The sequence below is a fragment of the Ascaphus truei genome, chromosome 3 (assembly GCF_040206685.1).
Source record: "Ascaphus truei isolate aAscTru1 chromosome 3, aAscTru1.hap1, whole genome shotgun sequence".
NCBI lineage: Eukaryota > Metazoa > Chordata > Amphibia > Anura > Ascaphidae > Ascaphus > Ascaphus truei.
Genome location: NC_134485.1, coordinates 336,871,812 through 336,885,442, shown reverse-complemented (window position 1 = coordinate 336,885,442; position 13,631 = coordinate 336,871,812). Strand labels below are relative to the sequence as shown.

Sequence of the window (13,631 nt, the reverse complement as noted above, 5' to 3'; positions counted from 1 at the left end):
TGTCTGCATGTAATTGTTTCTTTCTTTTAGTTATTTGAATCCTTTTTGTGCGTGAGATAAATACTCCATTTTGTGTAAAGTTTAGAGAAGCCATGTGTGGCTGGAAAAGCACTGAGCTTGGTATCTGTAGCGTGGTGATTAGAAAAGTCACCAGGGAGCATAACAAACAAATCAAGGATTAATCATGTTGAAATAATTAAAACCGTGCAATTTGAAATTCCATTCACGTGACACACCCACACACCCATTTCACTTGCTATGTCCCCAAGAAACCTGTTCACATTCTTCGGTGTGAAATCTTCCATTCGTGGTTCTTGAAAAATCAATGATAAATATTTGTTGTGCTGTAAATGCTCACAGAGCGAAATTTGGAAGTGTCCCTCCCGCACTACAGCTTTTGTATTCAATCATTTGGCATGGTGTCATTAAGGGAATGGACGTTGTGCCTAAATGAGATTCTTTTGTAGTCTCTTAAATTTGAACATGCTAAATATTATAAATATTAAATAAGCGGTTCCTCCCTCCATGCTCCCCCTCGCCCCATATTTTATATTTTACATCTGTGTGGAGCAAGGCATCTCAGGAGTGTTTACTGTATTTAAGTTCCCTGGCTTCCAAGATACATACTGGGAACATTGGCGGCGATACTTCCATGCTTGTTGAAATCTCCAGCGTAGGGGAAACTGCTGCCTTTTAAATTATGAAACAAATTTCCTATAACCTTTTTAAATGCTGCTGCTTAAAAAGAAATGGTAGTTTATATTAGTGATTGTTGCAAGCCATGGTATTGCTTGGTATTAGGCCCATACTCTGTATATTGCTTGAGGTTATTTAATTCCCTTCATTTGAGTTCGATAGATGTATTATTTTCATTTGCAAAGCATAAATAACCAGGCCTGGTGCCTTGTGGTTTATACGAACGCTTTGACTTCTGTACTTTGAAATGGCTACTTGAATCATTAAATGCACGTACCTATGCTGTGATCAGTGAATTTGAAAATTCCTCCACCTGATTTCTGCAGGAGATTATAATGCATTACAACTAACTGCCTAGCACTCTACTTATAGCTTTTTTTAATTGACCCTTCTGCTGCGTCCAGATCTTCTAATTGGTTTAGCGGCTGTCTTTGGTTTGCATGCTTTGCCAGGTTCTCCAAGTGGTTTTATTTCTGCTACAGGCCATTGTGTTTTAGCTCAATTACCTATTATTAAATTTCTTCTTTATAAATGAATAGTAAAATGAATGCGAATCATCAAGGACACAATTTACACAATATTAATGTAATGATTTTATTTGACTTCTTCCTTCTCTTCGCCACTAATTGCACTTCTCAGTTTGAGAGAGAACTACTTGTGTCTTCAGCAATAAACACTTCGCAGACAGAAAAGGGGGTTACACATGTTCTTTATTTTTATCTTCTAAGCAAATGGCACACAATAATATAATCACAAACAGTGTAGTTTGTTATATTAAGTACTCAATTTTATTAATCTGCATACATTCACAATATTTTGTACATACATTATGTTAATTAAATTAGCAACTTGTTATTTTGCACAAATTTGACACAGCTTGTTGAATAAAACGATTATTACGTGTTATCTGTTACCATCTCCGCAAAAACGTATCTAATAAAAGCTCAGGTTTTCACAAAAGATCTCTCCGAAAATTGTATCGTCGCACTGAGGACCAGGCATTAGTAATAGTCGGGAGCGAACGTCCTCTTTTTATAGGATACATGGCGTTCAGCAGTATGTTCCTTCAAGTACCTTACACGCAGAATAAAAAATGGATGCCCCTTGACGCTTGAAAATACACCTAGATTATTATTTAAATTTCAGTTGGAATCACTCCAATAGTGTACATACACATTTTCATTATTTTGGAGATATAATTGAAATAATAGAGGGATTGCCCAAAAGCTGTTATCTGCTGGATGTGTGTGCAGCTCCACCTTCTGCATTGCAACCTGCTACAGCGGTAAGGGAGTCTATATGAAGAAGACATCCATCCATTCATCAAATGATTGCTGTTCAGTACAACTATAAAGTATTGCCACACACACAGATTATACAAGAGGGTTTTTTTTTCTTAATAAACTGAAAATGGGGTTGATCATAATAAAAAATAACTAGCAGCGAGATGCAAATTACATTTCATGTGCAAATCCTCATCCATGGGAAACCATAATGGAGGATGTGGTATTGGGGGAGGGTGGCGTGATATTTTTTGTCTGGGGCTTTTTGCTGAAGATCTGCTTCATATTATTATTCTTATAGGTTACAAGAATCCAATGTAAAAGCTAGTTTGTGATGCCTTCCTGTAAAATTATCCCCTTTAAGAACCATGTGAAATAGTAATGATTTCTAAAAGGGGGAAAAAAGAGGGATAATTAAAGAAAACAATTTTTTTTAAAGTCTTGCTTTGTGATCTGCTGTAGTTGCTCATGCAGAAAATGTCTTTAAACTGTTATCTAACAGTTTCACAACCGGAACCTTAAAGGCTGATACCATCACAATCGGTGACTGTTTACAGTAGTGACAGCAGCTTCTCTACAGCATACTGTATTAAAGAGAGCGCTCCACTGTCAACAGGACCTTATTTTTTAAATCCATTAAAGAGCAATATACAGCATTTTTACGTTGCAACGCTATTCCTCCAGCAAAGGAACGAGTAAAGGAATCGGAACCATTGAAAACTTGATGGCATGCTGCTGTTTCCTGGGGCAATAAATCCAAACTTAACTTAACCTTGGTTGGATTCATCACTTTTTTTTATCCCTACGGAACAGCACTAGAATAAATTGTACGATTTCCACGCTACTGTGAATTGTTCATTCTAATACAATAGAACTGTATAGAACAAAACAACAAAGTTATTGCCCTTTTGTAATTGTCCTTTAATTGTATGTTCAATCTAAAACAAGACTACTTAAGCTTTGGAGCGCTCTTTTATACAATCTGTTTCAGTGCACACGCAAAAATAGATGTATAGTTTTCAGATTTATGGTGCAGTTGAGAGATAAGCTTTGAAAAGATAAATATAATTTATAAATACAAAAAAAACATTAGGGTTGGGAGTGAAAACTTCAACACATCTTAATAGCCCCCAACTCATTACGTTGTAGTACTACTGTCTACTGCTCACCTCTTAGTAGTGGATGCAATAGTTCTCTAGCCGAAAGAGGTCTATTCCAAAAATGTACATTTGAAGTAAAATCTAATCATAGATTTTGTGCTGAAAACTAGATACCAGCCTCTTGTGATGTACATGCATATAATGCCTAACCGTTTTCTCTTTTAATGGTTAGACTGAATTTGCCCAGTCTGAGAGCCTGGAGAGAACGTGGCGTCTCTTAACTCACAACGCTCCCTCGTTTTAAGAGCTCGACTTTTAAATTTTAATCAGAAATGATGGTAACACTTTTTTTTTTATTCTTGATCACTCCAATGGATTGAGATTCTCAGTGTGAATTAGAAAAACAAAGAATCAAAAGCTGTGCAAAGAATAAATGTGATATAATTGATCATGGCACCTTGACTGTTCCAATAAAAGCATTGCTGTTTAATTTCAGCCGTCTGTGTCTTCTTTAAATTGAAATGTGTTAATTTAGTAGTCTGACCAAAAACACCAATCAAAGGCAGATCAGAATGCATGGGCCATATACATAGGCTCCTTGTCTCAGAATTGGTATACGTCTGCCTTACATCCCATTACAGTATTGTAATTTAAACAGAATTACATTTTGTTAGATGATAAGCTAACTGCTACTGTGTAGGATTTTATTTCGTTTCAATAGTGAGGCATTCAAAATTAGGAAACCTTGAATGATCATCAACTATTCAAAGTGTACTCCTTCCCTTGCATTTAACTGGGGAAATTAACAAGCTTTCAATATTAATTTCCAGAGGGAAAACACTTTTTCATCAGGTAATTTTTATAGCAGATTTAAAGGAAAATATTGGGGAAAAGTGGTTACATGTGCAGAATTTCACATCAATTAGTACAAGAAATATAAACGTAACATTCACAAAATTGTGATCATAGTCCCTGTTTATTACCTTTTGAATTTACCCAAGCAAATTATTTTTGCAATTTCCCAATACAAAATACAATCTGAGCAACCATAGCCAATATAATAAGTAAGGAATATCTGGTTTATTTGCAAATGTAGGTGGTGTATTTTTATATAGCTCAGCAGACCGCAATGAACAATACAAAAGCTCAGAGTGTTAATTTGGTTGCGTCAGGGACTACATTTATTGTATGTCTTTATTTATATAGCGCCAAGAGTGTACTCAGCGCGTCACAACGAATACAGTACAGGGAATTATAATAATACAATAAGTGCAGCAAAAATCAGACAATGGGAAAGGAAATCCCTGCCCCGAAGAGCTTACAATTTAAGAGGTTTGAGGGGAAACTTACAGAGACAGCATGTGAGGGAATAAGTGCTGTAGATGGGTGTGCTTGGCCACAATGGGTGGTATAAGTGACTGTGGGACAATAGCCATGAGTGCAGGCTATTGGTATGCTTGATTTGTGGGGCTAGTTTTAGGGTTAGTCAGTGTTAAATGAAAAGGTTCACACCATTTACAGGGGAAGAGGTGGCAGGGAGGCATGGGAGAGATCAGGTGTGTATTTCTGGGTTCAGGCTTAGGGGAGATCCCCAGCAGCAGGAAGGAGTAGATAGAGGGTGTGAATAGAGGATATGTGGGGGGTGATTTTTATTGAGGGTTGTTGGGAGAGAGGTGTATAAATAATGGTGGAGTGGGGATGTTGGAGAGAACAGGGACATTCACCAACGAGTGAGCAAACAGTAAACAGAAAAAGCAATAAGGAGGGCATAGTGAGATACAGGAGGAGACACTTCCCTGTTATTGGAGGATAGGCAGAGGACAATTAATCACAGCTTTTAGAAAGTAAAGTTCTCACGGTTGTAAAGTTGTTGTTCAGAGTCCAGATCTTCCAATCTTCACCTCCAAGATTAACTCCACACACTTAAATGTTACACACAGCCATACGGCTCACAGCCAAGGTATCCTGTCTTAAGTATTCTAAAACACAGTCACATTGATTAGCAATTAAGGGAGGGGTCTGCCTAATCAACTCAGACACACCAAATTGTTAATTACATTTTAGGATCTTGCAAATTGATTGAAGGAGACATACCAATTAATACATTTTAAAATCTGTAGCTATTGATAGTAGTAGAATCCAGCTCACACATACCTGTTTGAAGTAGTTTGAAGTAGTTTTGTAGTAATCTAGTGACGCAGTAAATCTCATAATCTAATTTGTGGTTTGTTAGGTTCTGTTTGTGTTCATGGGATGTCCTATCATCCAATACTTTTGGAACCTCGTACATGAGACATTGACAGATATTTAAGTACCTGTCTTCACATGTATTCATTGGATACCAAAGATTTATATTTGAAAGTTTTTCTTTCTTTTTTTTTAATGTAATATCTAGGCAATTTATGATTTTTTTTTTGAGTCATACTAAATTTTGGGAATAATTAACCAATATTTTTTTTGTGCACCAAGTTCATGTGTGCTCATTCATTGGTTATCACATTGCTGTAAAAAAATGGCAGATACAGCATGTTCAATGAGAACAAAGCAATACTTCTAAATGACAGAGCAGGAGGAAAGTTGAGCGACTTTTTAAATGGGAGATCAGTAGGTAAAACATGGAGATGGCAAGATTTAGCGAAGTTGTGGTGATCACAAAGAAGTGGATAAAGGAGAGGTGAGACAAAAATGATACAATATGACAGGGCTCTTTAACGGGCTCTCCAAAGGGGCCCAATCACAAAACATTTAGAAGGGTCATTAGCTTATTGTAATGTCATTTTAGAGACATTTCAAGACTTATATTTCTTTTATTTCAACATTTTGCCAGCATGCCATATATATTTACATTACCTTGGCTTACAAGTGAGCTGTAGTGTGAAAAGTGGCACTTAGGTGCCTCAGCAACATGTATGTATGTACAGTATGTATATAAAGCCATTAATGGATATAGCAGTAATACACGTGACAATCATATAAATAACACATAATGGGAAGAAGTGATTCAGATATCAAGGTGACATTTAAGAAAAAGAGGCCCTGCCCCGAAGAGCTTACAATCTAATTGATAAACTAGTATGAAGAGAGTGCCAGGGCCACGACAAAGCCTTTAGAGAGCTGCCATTTGAAGAGTCCTGCAATATGAAGTGGAAGAGATGGATGTAGGCATATAACTTTGAAATATGACGGTCTGTAACGAGAAGGTAAGTATAGCACAAGAAAGGTTGTACACACCAGGCCTGAGGTGGCATTCCACATTAGTGGTGGTAGAATATTAGATTGAATGAGAAGAGGAAACTACAGTAGCCAAGCTTGGTAAATACAAAGGAGTGAATAACTAGCATAGTCGACTGACTGGGTCTAACGCATTTTCCATTATTTGGATGTGGGTAGAATGAACATTGTCAGAAAACACAAGAGGGCTATTGACAGCTATGCCACGGCGGCATGTTTAAGTGGGTGATGACTATAGGACTAAGAATAACCTCTGGAGGGGGGGCAACGGTTTTTTTTTTTTTTTTTGCAAACATCTACTTCTACAGATATCAGCAAAACAACAGGTTACACAGGAATGCATACATAGTGTAAATGAGGAACGAGCAAAAAAAAGCTTATTTGCATCTGTTTAGGGAGAATATGAAGTTTTAAAGAAGAGGTTAGTAGGCCGAGCTCGGTGAAGAGGAAAAAAAGACTTACTATGCCAAAGATTCCCAAAGGAATGAACAGTAAAAAATAGAACAGTTATCATGAACTGTGACACTGAACTGATTCTGGATTCACTGCAATTCTGCTTTCTACAGCCCAGTGTTGTATAAAAAATAAATAAATGTTCTCCCCTAACAAAAACAAATGATGTGGGTAGGGAGCAGCAGGCGTAATATCTCAGCATTTGACAAAGTGGGGATCATCTGGGGTGAGGCTTCAATGGAGATTTTCAGGTTCCCTCAATTTGAATCCCAGTGTTTAATGGGAAGATGGAACTGTGTACTGTTGTTAACCAGTTGGTTCGCCCCAATTCCTGCTCCTTGCAGGATTTTGTTGCAGTGGAACAATTATATTTTCAATATTGCTCATTTTAATTGCTTCTGTAATCTGTTCAAAATCATACCGGGCTGTCAGTCAATTTCACAAACTAAGGAATAGATCCACTAATGCAGCGGTGCTCAAACTGGGGGGCGCGCCCCCTTGGGAGGGCGCAAGATTATGTAGGGGGGGGGCGCAGGCTGCGTGCGGGGAAACCTGGGGGCGGGCAGAGCTGTGCACGGGCAGCCAGAAGCTCCGTGCTGAGGCTACTTCCAGTTCTCTGCTGTGTCTGCCTGCAGAGGGGGCGGGGCCTTGCTGCGGGGCCTTCCCTGCACACAGACAAGCCCTCCTCCTGTCTGTTACCCGCCCGTTTTCAGCAGCACATGGGGGACCTGAGCAGGCTTAGTTACTCCCTCCCCCCACTGTGGGTGTGTGTGTGTGTGTGTGTGTGTGTGCGTGCGTGCGTGCGTGCGTGCGTATAGGGACTGCAGTGTGTGTGTGTTGGTTGTCATTGAGCGTGTGTTGTCTGTGTGTTGTGATTGAGTGTGTGTGGGTGTTGTGATTGAGTGTTGTGTGTGTTGGTTGTGATTATGTGAGTGTTGGTTGTGTGGACTGTGACTGTGACTGTGTGTGTTGTGATTAAGTGTGTGCTGTGTTGGCTGTGATTGAGTGTGTGTGTGTGGTGTGCCTGTTGGTTGTCTGTGTGTGTGTGTTGTGATTGTGTGTGTGTGGGTGTTGTGATTTAATGCAGCGGTGCACAAACTGAGGGGGGGGCGCCCCGGGCGCAAGATTATTTAGGCGGGGGGCTTGCGGCAAAACCTGGGTGCACAGGCAAAAAAGATGTGCGTGCGGCCAAACAGAATAGTGCAGGTGGCGGCCACGTGATACGGAGGTACGGGGGAGGAGCACGCCCCAGCGCTGTGATGTCAAACGCCCCTCCTTCCGGTGTCTGCCCTACAATAGCGCTGTGTTCCTGCTTTCCTCTGCTGGCAACCTGCTTCGCTGCGATCCTCTGCAAGTGAAAGGGTAGGCTGCCACTATATCAATCATACTATGAATGTACTGAAATAATAATAAAAAAGTGTAAACACTTCCCCGCTCGTGCTTGCAAAATTATGCAGGACACCCTGTGCTCATGCTTGGAGAGTTGGTGATGTGACCGCTCTCAGCGGCAGCGTGGACACAGCCTAATTTTGCAAGAGCGAGCTGTTGAAGTATGTAAGTATTTAGGCTGCGCTTATAGTGCCGGCGACGCGACGTCGCCCGAAAACAAATGCATTGTCACCGCCGCGTGCGCTTATAGTAAGCGTGACGTGGCGACGTGATTTTTTTTAAGCCGGCAATATTTGATTTTTCAGGGGCGATCACCTCGTGACAGCCCCTGAACCAATCAATGGCCTAGTCGCCCACGCCTCCGCCGCAAAGCGAAATACAACTTTCGCTAGTGTCACCGTCGCGGGCACTATATGTGCGGCCTTAGACATATTTGTATTTACATTGTAAACCGTTTAATAAAGGTTTTTTTTAATGTGATTTTGATTACATCAGGCAGGGGGGGCCCGAGAAATTTCATGGATAAAAAGGGGGGCTCGGCATAAAAAGTTTGCTCACCCCTGCTAGTAGTGTCTGAGGGTCTGCAATTTGCATAAGGGATAACCCACAAATTAAATACACCCTTACATGCAAGATCAGAAAATATCCTACTGTCTGTGAAGGTCTACATTAGAAGAGCCAAGCCTCAAGGCAGCAATTCATCCTACTGGAAATCAACATCCTGCAATAAAAAGCATGACACTGGTGCTGTAAACCGTCACTTACTTGTACCCAAAAAGTACAAGCGGCATTAAACTGAAACTCTTAGGCTTGTTATATAGTAGGCGCTGGTGCGCCCGGCGTTACGCCTTTAGTTGTTGGGGTGCAAGCGGTGATGCGCGCGGTTAGGGAGCATGACGTCACAGCGTTAGGCCGCGCTTTGATTGGCTCGTGGCGCGTCAGCAGCACGAAAATGCAATTTTTTTGTAATTTCCCTGGTCTGCCGCGCCACCGCTCACGGCCGTGCGTGCGTCCCTAGTATAGAAACGTCTGCCTTAACACAGCCATTTCTAACTGACGCACGCACGTGCACTACATTACAGGCCGTACACAGCATTTTATCTTCACAAAATAAGTGAAAGTGGGGTTGCACGATAAAACTAAGGAGGACAACCCAGTACCTTCATCCATCCGACCACATTGGAAGGAAACGTCTGTTAGGTATCAACATTGCAAGTACCATATACAATACAATCAATGTGAGGGCTTGTTTAAGTTCTATTTTATTTTAGGAGAGGAAGCTAGGAATTCTTAGCACATGAAAATATCTACTGCTGTAGTGCAATTCGTTTGTAGAGATGAGGGGATTCCACTGCGAGCAATAGCTGCTGCTTTATTAGGCCTCGGGCATGGTCAGCGCTTATACGCTGAGGCGCGCTTACGCTCGGCACTGAGCCCCTGCAGCCGCAATGAGAGCAAAATTTAAAATTTTCGCGCTTGCCAGAGCGCAGGGCCGGTCACGTGAGCGGTTCGCCCAATGAGGGCGAACCAGCTCCGTGACGTCACTGGTCCGCCCCCCAACACGCCCCCGGACGGCGCGCAGTCTAAGGCCAGGGAAAGCACCCGCTTTCCCTCAGCCTCAGCGCGCCTCCGCCCGGCATCACTTACCATGGACGCGGCCTTAGATGGTGAGAGGAGTTACAAATCTAGGAAAATTACATACAAATACAAACAAGACTTCAAATCAGTCACAATGAGAATTTCATACATGAAGCAGCGATAGCTGCACAGCATACATGAAAGCTCATTGAAATGAATACCGTTCCTGTAGTAAGTATGTTACATTTAGCACCGTCTTGGAAGCAAAGCTCTGTGTTTGTATAACTTTTGGTAGTAATCTGTATGAAACATGAAATGCAGCAGAATACCAGTCATGCACGCTGAGTGAAGCGGACTGTGGAAAATGGAGAATAAAATGACTAATGTAAATGCATCTTAATACATCCGTGGAAACTGTTTGGATTCAGTATCACCTTCCATCCAAAGAATATTCTAACAGGCTTTGCTATAACATATTATCTTTAACTGTGCGTGCAATGTCCTGTATATAATGTATAACCCTGTTCACTTCATGTAACTATGTATTTGTAACCATGTATTTGCCATCATAACTCTGTGCCCAGGACATACTTGAAAATGAGAGGTAACGCAATTTACTCCTTCCTTGTAAAACATTTTTATAAATAAAAAAATAAATATACCTTAACCATAAACATTCAGAAGTCTGGTGTGTACAATCCATATAGTGCATTTCTGGTACTCTACTGGGCAGTAAAGTAACTCAAATAAATTGATTTTGTGGTCTCATACTGAGGCAGCAACTTAACCCAGTATTTGACATGACATGCCACGTGCTGTATCCTCAGGCCACACATCCACCCTTGAGAAGTAGGGATCTGAAGTGGTGTTCTGCTTGCCCTGGCCTGTGAAATTGGTACAACACCAGCATGAGGTCTCCTTTACCTTGGATACCAACTTCCATTTAAGTGAAGCAGAAAGACAGTGGGACTGATGAAACATGAGGGGCAGCACGAGCCAGTGCTTGTTGAGAGTTTTTGCTCTCTAGGGGTCAACCATGGATGAGAAATGGACTTTATTGGGAGAAGTCTTAGGCTTGTTTTATAGTTAGTGCTGGTGCGCGTGCACGTTTCGTTTAAATAGTTGTAAGCAGTGGCGTGCTTGTGTATAAAAATGTATTTTTTTAAAGTGTATTGTGGTCTTTAAAACGTTCAATTATTCAAATAGTTGTAATTTTAATGGAAACATAGGAGCGAACCAATGTGCAATTCAGTTGCAAATAGTTGTTCTAAATCTGTATTGCAGCCTCACTGTGATTGGCTAAAGAGTGTGACGTGCACCGGTAGCAGAGCGAAAAGATACTTTCCGGGTCTTTCCCCCGATCTGCCGTCTCAACGCTCACTACCGTGCGCACGCGCGGCTGAAGTATAGAGCGTCAGGCCTGGACACAGCCAATTCTAATTGACGTGTGCGCACTATATTACACGCCTTAGACATATTGAATATATGAATGTTGTGTAATGCTTGTTGCCTGCACATGTATACATGCTGTTTTCTCTGCTGTTTTTACAAGCTTTCTTTGGGTGTTATTGGAGTTGAACTGTGTAAGTACCTAACTTTGTAGTTGGGAGGAAATGTTGCATGTTTTATATGATATGTGGTTTCTACCCATAAAAATGTTTTAGGACTAAATAGTTTTGCTATAAGTAGTAAAACCCAGAGCCTGAATACTGTTTCTGAGACACATTTAGTGAAATTGGTACATGGTGTCCATTGTTATCCAGTACTAAACTCATGGGTGCAGGGGGCTTGTATTGAATTATTGAACTATTGAGCAGGGTTTTTGAAGCCTCTGTTGCAACCAAACGGAATAGCAATTCTACTGGTTCATTTCAGACGCCAGAAACTGAATTTTTGTTCAATACGCAGTAGAAAAGTGAAGTTCTAATTAAAGGTAGATGTAATGCGTTGCAGGATCCTCTGCATCAAAGGGATTCAAAATGTTTCACTAGATCAGGGGTGGCTAACTCCAGTCCTCAGGGGCTACCAACTGGTCAGGTTTTAAGGATATCCCTGCTTCAGCACAAGTGGCTCAGTCATTACCTGATTGAAACACCTGTGCTGACGCAGGGATATCCTTAAAACCTGACCTTTTGGTAGCCCTTGAGGACTGGAGTAGGCAACTCCTGCTCTAGATCTTTCCCCTTCAGTGTACATTTGGTATAATAAGAAGTTCTATTGGGGCGCTCCTTTTTTGATCTTGGGTTTTCTTTCTCCTGTGGCGTTTCTCACATTTCCTCTCGCTCCCTTTTAGTGCCATCTCGGACTGACTGCCTATCCTGAACTTTTCCTCTTACACAACATGGAGAAAGAAGACACCTCTTCGCCCCGATGATACTGGAGTCAGAAAGCAGGGCTTATCCTTTGGCTAGCAAACCTCCATTCTTGCTAGAGGCCCCATCTAAGCACTGCACAGCACACAGAGTTACCGTGGTCAACCTTTCGGGACACCTCGTATGAGAACAGTTTTGCAATCTATGTAAAAGGTGGGCTGTCATGCTCACATCCTTTACTATACATGGCAATGGCATGCACATGTTAACTGTTAAGTGTTTTCACACGATGCATTTTACTTCCTATTAAGTTGGTTGCAAACCTATTCTAGGGCTGAATGGGAATCAGAAGTGTGTTATATTAGTGGTAAAACACTCAATGGAGTTCGCCTTGGTTTAAATCCTGTTGTCAGCTGTCCTTGTGAGCAAGTCACTTTATCTACCTGTGCTTCAGGCACCAAAATTAGATTGTAGGCTTTTTGAGGCAGGTCATCTTTGTACCTGCAAAATTCTTGTATATCTTTGTGTACATTATCAGTGCTATAAAATATTTGACTTCAAAATTTGTATCCGGCTCACACTGAATTGATTCAGTGCCATCTATAACTCTTGAAGTAATTAATTCTGCATGAAACAGCACCCCGAGGTAGGATTACTTACTTCCGAAATGTTGCATTGTGTATCAGTGTATTGACGTTTCCACAGTAGCGGAATCTGATTGATCAGATCTGTTCTGTATCTGGCCACATATGTGAAATCCAAGCTTGCCAGGAAAACTGGCAGCATGCAATAGTGTCCTTTGTTCTCTGAGAAGCATCGCACCGAGGCCTATCAGCAATTTAACCTAAAATGCTAATGGCTTATAGAGGCAGTACTACTATTTTTATTGGCTACTGTCTTACACAGGATAGTGGCTCTGGATCTTTGTCATTCATATGCAGGTAAACTCATAGGTTCCTGTACTGTGCCTTGTACAGTTGAGGGTTTGCGTCACTTTGTTTCTCCTGCACATTACCAGCTTCTCCTAAAATTAGACACATCGATCGACAGTTCCTGGCCAAACAATGAATTGGCTGACAGGATTGCTTGACAAAAAGACAACGTTTTGCGATGTCTTTCAAACTGATTCTGTGTCTGACAAGATGGAAGCCTATTTATCTAGAAAATGTTTGTGACGTAACAATAGACCCTGGAATGTGGAGAGCATTTAGATCAGGGCGATCCAATTGTTTGTTGACGGGGAACTAGCTTTTTTTTTTGCAGTGTAAGCACGAGTCGAATTGAGGCTCGCTGAAATAAGTCATCGTTGCTGTAGGGGGTGAAAACTGTAGAATATGACCTGACCAGGCCTCAAAAGAAAAGAAATTAGATTTAAATCATGTTTTACTTTTCCAAATACGCTTTGAGACATATTAACAACATACACAGATTCCCATCAAGCTCTGAGAAACCCCAACCATTACCACACACTATACAGTATATATGCATATAAGTGTCAAAAGGAGTGCTAGTGGGCGTGGCTAAATGTATACCACAAAAAACAAAATTGCCCAAAGCTACTTCCAATGTGACAAAAATACACAGTGCAA

General features: G+C 41.0%; 1 protein-coding gene across 4 annotated transcripts in view; it reads left to right on the top strand.

The window, feature by feature from the left end:
- SLC11A2 (solute carrier family 11 member 2) overlaps nt 1–13,631 on the top strand; it is a 78,424-nt gene extending 64,793 nt beyond the window's left edge. For 2 of the 4 annotated variants that reach the window (XM_075591612.1, XM_075591609.1), the window contains exon 17: nt 12,024–13,631. In XM_075591612.1, coding sequence (XP_075447727.1) covers nt 12,024–12,104 — 81 coding nt within the window. In that variant the 3' untranslated portion in view covers nt 12,105–13,631. Of the gene's footprint in view, nt 1–3,311; nt 3,575–11,282; nt 11,314–12,023 lie in introns of those variants that run through there. The other 2 variants (XM_075591611.1, XM_075591610.1) reach the window with 2 other exon arrangements.